This window comes from Etheostoma spectabile, chromosome 16, assembly GCF_008692095.1.
Source record: "Etheostoma spectabile isolate EspeVRDwgs_2016 chromosome 16, UIUC_Espe_1.0, whole genome shotgun sequence".
NCBI lineage: Eukaryota > Metazoa > Chordata > Actinopteri > Perciformes > Percidae > Etheostoma > Etheostoma spectabile.
The window spans coordinates 20,259,212-20,265,569 of record NC_045748.1 but is presented as its reverse complement, the minus strand read 5'-3'; the positions used below and the strand labels follow the sequence as shown (position 1 = coordinate 20,265,569).

Here is a 6,358-nt window from a genome sequence, read left to right as displayed (position 1 = left end):
GTGTCTGCCAGGTCTTTCTGGATGGATCGTGCGTCAAACGTGGATTTTGACTTGCTTTTCTCACAATCCTGCAAGCTGTTCTGTCTGATATTTTTTTATAACTAGAAAGTGCCTTTCTAGTTATTATTATAATCAGTTACAATTACCCTTAAAAGGAATAAAATCTGAAGTTTTTATTTTTGGGGTTGAAAAAACACTATTATAATTGAAAGTATAAACAGTTTTTGATGGCAGTATGTGTTTAAAGTTTCAATACACTAAATAGGCACTATCACTACATTGCTGCAACCCTAGTTGATGGGATGAAGTCACCAGGTCATTGAATGACCAATGTAGAAGTTGCTTTTAACTACATCTAAAAAGACAGCAGAAAAAAAATAAAACTACTACTACTGCTATCTACTTTACCACAATTGCTGCTAACAACAGCTATTTCTGCTGGAGCAGCAGCTATTACTGCCAATGTTAACAGTAACTAATACAGCTAACAACGAGTTAAAGCTGCTGCAACTACTGCTGCTACCATCCATTCCTGTTAGTATCTACTAATGATAATAATAATAATAATAATAATAATAATAATAATAATAAGGATGATGAGGATGATGAGGATGAGGTTTCTGCAGGGCAGTGTTTTAGTAACAACCATGATATAATACCTTGACATATTTGCTACAATTGCTGTTTACCCCAACTGAGAATGAGCCTCATACTCCCGTGTGCATGCTTGTTGGTTTTCAGCATAAAACTAATTGAAAAATAATCCTGACCATCTATGTTTTAGTCTCTGAAAATTGTAAACTAAAATGTATAAGCTTTAAAAAGGCACTTTATTTTCCATGTAGAAAGCACAGAGGTGAAACAGTTGAGATAACTAGTACATTCATTGTTTAGGTGGATAGGGCAATGGACCTCCATGGTAAAAGCCTAAATCAAGTTGGCCCAGTTAAAACAAATTTGTTTTGATTTGTTTTCCCCCCCCAGTGACACCCCATTCCATCAGGTAGACATAGCAAGCATGCAAACAGTTAGCATAGTGACACTAAAACGTTAGGACACAGACATTCAGACAGACAGAAAACACAGAACAGGATTGCACAATATTGCCAACAGAATAAATACAACAGACCAGGGCATAAAGGACTGTGGACAATGCACTTCCAAATCCATCAGTTACAAACATTACTAAACTCCACTTGTTTGCAGATGACACAGCTTTTAGTCTCACCAAATGTTGTTGCAGTAGATAGCTTGGCCTGTAGCAGATTGGATAAAAATATGGAATTCACACCATTTCCACAAAATTGCAAATTACAAGGTGGTATAAATCATTTTGCATAAGATCTTAAAGGCAATAGGTCAAGATTGAGGAAGTGTTTTACTTGTGCTTGATAATTGTTCTACCATTCATTAATTCCCCCCCCCCCCTAATTTTAGAAATATGTCAGGATTAAGCAAAACTGCTAGCTCTTGCAAATATTGCAGAACTGGTTTAATTTCACATGACCAAGTTGGGTAGAAATTACATTAAAAACACTTGACCAGTTCCTGTGCCAAGTGTTTTTCAGCATTCACATTTGGAGACCTAAACCTATCAATTTCTTCAACTGACTGGATTGAAAGTGTACTGAATCTATGACAGACAGACAGATAAAGGGACAAAAACGGTAGACCAAAAGAAAGACAAAGCAAAAACTGGACCGAGACACCTGAGATGAAAAACTAACATTGGCTGTAGGGAAAAGCAAGGTGACGAGAAACAAGAAGGAGGGGGGGGGGGGGGGGGGGAGGTTCTCCAAAGAACTGAAAAAGTATGGCTGCAAAACTTTCCCTAAGCGGTACCCATCAGTTCAGTCTGTACCTTCGTTGACTGAGGGGATGTTATAAGAAGCAGGGCTGGGGCTCGGGGAGCCAGGGGCCCTCTGAGGGAAGACCCCAGGGGCCCCCGGAGCCCCAGCAGTGGTAGCAGTAGTAACAGTGCTGGTGTTGGCTGTGGCAGCTACAGCAGCTTGCAAAGGAAGAGAAGGAGAGAAATAGTAAAGAAGGAAAGAACAGGTTAGGAAGATATAAATAAATACAATAGTAAACTGGAGAGAGGAGATAAGCAATCAGGCAGCAGGGAAGAAGAAAAAGTATTTAGGACACACAAGAACAGAAATGAAAACACATGTACAAAAGGAAAGAAATACGGAGGCCATCACAAGAAAGAAAGTAATAAGTTAAAAAAATAAATAATGCATTTACAATTTGATTTACACAAATGACCAAAGTCAGCTGGCAAGCCATTGACCCACAACAAGTTCTTTTAATGTTAAAAAGTGAAGTCTTTAAATAATTTAATTATCTGCACATGGCAAATTATAATTAAGGATAGAGAAAAGTGGTAGTTATGGTAAATAAACCAACCAGTCTTATTGGAAAGATAATAAAAGGATTACAGCAAATGGATTTATGCTAATCTATTTCTTCTGCTTATATTAGCTATCTATTCTATATTATGTAATGTGTTATAGTAATAATAGCAGTTAGTGTTGGCACTCATAAGCAATCGATTATTACAGTTCAAATAACCTAGGAATAATAGTGGAAGTAGGGTTTGATAATGAGCCCTTTGACCGCCTATAGTTAGCTTTAGCAAGAAACGAGGAAAAATAATTCAAGCAATATTAGCAAATAAAACACAACATCCACAAAACAGAACATTTTATAATCTAAAAATTACAAAACAAAAAGGGAAAAAGGCATAAAACAGCGATATAATCCCAAAGCACAAATAAAGACTTCCTGTGGATAAAAGTGACAAGATACAAAAAGCAATGTCAAAATGTAGCACCAATAAAAAAAAGATGCCACGTTATTTGCCATCAAGCACTTCGTAGAGAGATTAGAAAAATGTGTTAGTTTGGAGATAATAAACTACACCTAGGCAGACAAAAGCAGACTAAAACATTAAAGTTTCAGACTGTGGCACGAGCATCTTATTAACCTGTATTTAATAGGAAAAATTTGAAAAAGAAATATGAACCTTATTTTAAAAAAAGGATGACCAACAAGTGTGTTACCAATTTACCTGCAGGTGAAATATTATTATGCCATGGTTCAAATTGTAATAAGAATATAGATTTGATGTTCGTGCTAGGGCCAGAAACATTAAACCTTTATACTAAGAAAAGCATTTGATTAAGTACGTTGTTTCAAACACTTGACATTTGCCAATAAAAGAGTTAAGTAGTGAAGAGTATGTTTTAAACATATATACATATTTAATTAACTAATAACATTTCAATGCAGTGTTTGACAGTACATACCCTTACTGTTCACATAAAGACAGCTAAGCAGCAAGAATAACAAATTCATAAACTGTCAATAAAATGGTCTAACAACCACATGATGTAGCACAACAGGACACAACATAGAGAACATTAGAGCAACATTACATCAGTTGATGGTGAAGAAAAAAAGAAAAATGCTAATGTGAAAGTGCACAAACACAAAAACAAAGATTGACTGAAAGTACAGTGGAAGAAATATTAAAGAAAGAGTGTGTTTGTGGAACTGGTTTCTTTCTAGAGAACAGGCAGCAGGCTGAAGCCATGCAGTGAACGACGGTGTAAAGAGAGAAACAGAAGGGGTGAGAAAGAAATCAGAAAGATAGACAGCAGATGGCTGAGGGCAGTCAACAGCAGTTTGCCAGCATTGGTTGGATTCTTTTGTCACCATATATTATTCCTTATACACTTTAGGTACTGGGCCAATAGTTGAGCCTTGCAGGACAGTGCCCTCTAGAAAAGGCTTGGATGTTAGTGGTAACATCATTAGATTAACATCACCCTTAATACTTCAATACTAATTTCTGCCTCACAAGTGGTAAAGCTAAGGAATTATGGATTTATTGTAATCATGGTACCTGTACAGTAAAATGAATTACAAGACTCTCTTTCATTCTGATTAAAGTATTGCAATTAAATATTAAACCATGACTTAGTACACGGACAAATATCCAAAACCATGTGTATGTTAAGTACATTCAAGCTTTCACATTTAATGTTTTTCCTCCATAAACAATTCCTTGCTAAACGTTTATATATTGTATAGAGAATAATGCTGTTGTTGAGTCACAGGCCAAAGCTTTTTTAACTCGAAGACACACCAAAACCAAATCATAAAAATATGTACGATTTGATAAATTGTAAAAAAAAAATTTAATTAATAATAATAATAATAACTGTTAACTTCTCGTGAGAGATTTACTAATAATTTTTGAAAGACTGAATGTTAAGTGTATATTCAGGTCTGCTGCTTCTTTACCAGCTTGATTATTAATGGAGGCCAAACTGGCTAATACTTTAAATGTCAGTATTACGTCATTAATTCAGTGATGTGTGAATGGTCTGCTGCTCTATATGGACATGAGAAAAGGTGCTTCACCAGGCAGAGAGACAACACTCAAAAGTTTGGCTTTGGAAAAACATATTTTGACAATGATCACGGGGTTTTAAAAGACAATCCTCAGACTTTACTACGAATGAAGTTGTATCCCAAAACCTTAAGCTGAAGATCAGCTAGACTAGCTGCAAAGCCTATGCAAGGTAGTAGGGAATCTTATTTTCCCAATATTTCCCAGCCCGGGAGCAGAAGCACATAATATACAGTATATCCCAAGTTCATTGTCTGTGATTGGTCTGCTAAAAAAAGCCATTTGGAAGTAATATATGACAATTTTTATTGTATAAACAAAATAAATTCTTCAAAAGAAAGTCATTGGGTGTTTCCAAAGTCATTATATTAAGCTGAGATGAATTCCATATTGTGATTGCGTTAAGAGGCTACCGGTGCGTGCTGCCTCTGTAAAGGACTTCTGCAAAAAGACTTGCGTATTTCTGAAGTGAAACATATATTTTTTTCGTATCATTTGGTTTACCCTTATAATTTAACTATTTTTTCTTGTTGTCCTGGAAATGGGAAAAATTATCTAATATGCAGATGATACTTTAATATTCGTATTTAACATGATGACTCAGGTAGCTAACCTCTTGAGGCATTCAAATTATGATCATGTTCACACTAATACAGAAAGATGATTATTTACACACTAAAAAAAGCCAGTCAAATTTGGTTTAGCCTAAAGAATGCTGGCAAAAACAACTACAAAAGGTGCCTAACGGCCAGTATAGCACTGTATTTTTTACTATGCCCATTAAATAAGCTTTTTGTTACCTTTAAGTACTTCTGAGTTTCCCAGGCATAACTACAACTTCGATGTCGACATGAATGGTATATGGAAGTCAAAACGCCCCCATGATATGAATCTGATAAAATCAACCTGCAGGTATTTTGCTGTTTATAAAATACTAGAAAATAGTGAAAAGTGTGCATCCTGTTTTCTACACTGTGTGCACAATTATTAGACAAGTGAGTATTTTTGACCTTATCGTCATTTTTACGCATATTTTCCAATTCCAAGCTAGAGAAACTTAAGAGCTTGTCAGGTGATGTGTATTTATTTAATGAGGGAGGGTGTGGCCTAAAGTGATCAAACCCTATATCAAGGTGTGCATAATTATTAGGAAGCTTCTTTACCTCAGACAAAGTGGGCAAAAAAAGAGATTTAACAGGGTCTGAAAAGTCAAATATTGTAAAATGCCTTTCAGAGGGATGCAGCACTCTCGAAGTAGCAAAGATATTAAGACGTGATCACCAAACAATCAAGCGTTTTGATGCAAATAGTCAACAGGGTCGCAAGAAACGTGTGGGGGAAAAAAAGACGCATATTAAATGCTAGAGACTTGAGAAGAATTAAAGTTACCCATTAACTTCCAGTACCGCCATATTCCAGAAATGCAACCTACCTGGAGTGTCCAGAAGTACAAGGTGTTCAGTGCTCAGAGACGTGGCCCAGGTAAGAAAGGCTGAAACACGACCACCACTTAACAAGACTCATAAGGTGAAACGTCAAGACTGGGCCAAGAAATATCTGAAGACAGATTTTTCAAAGGTTTTATGGACTGATGAAATGAGAGTGACTCTTGATGGACCAGATGGATGGGCCCGTGGCTGGATCTCTAATGGGCACAGAGCTCCACTTCGAGTTAGACGCCAGCAAGGGGGAGCCGAGGTACTGGTATGAGCTGCTATTATTAAGGATGAGCTAGTTGGACCTTTTCGGGTTGAAGATGGACTTAAAATCAACTTCCAAAACTACTGTCAGGTTTTAAAAGATACTTTCTTTAAGCAATGGTACAGAAAAAAGTCTTTATCCTTCAAGAAGGCCATGGTTTTTATGCAGGACAATGCTCCATCACATGCATCCAAGTATTCGGCTGCGTGGCTAGCCAGCAAAGGCCTTAAAGATGACAGA

The 6,358-nt window shown here is 36.5% G+C and overlaps 1 protein-coding gene across 4 annotated transcripts in view; it reads right to left on the bottom strand.

Annotated features, from left to right (window-relative positions):
* wdr7 (WD repeat domain 7) overlaps nucleotides 1-6,358 on the bottom strand; it is a 158,254-nt gene that overhangs the window by 82,816 nt on the left and 69,080 nt on the right. For 3 of the 4 annotated variants that reach the window (XM_032539998.1, XM_032539997.1, XM_032539999.1), the window contains exon 20: nucleotides 1,862-2,008. The exons of the other annotated variant lie outside the window; for it this stretch is intronic. In XM_032539998.1, coding sequence (XP_032395889.1) covers nucleotides 1,862-2,008 — 147 coding nt within the window. The remainder of the gene's footprint in view (nucleotides 1-1,861; nucleotides 2,009-6,358) is intronic. 4 annotated transcript variants of the gene reach the window in all.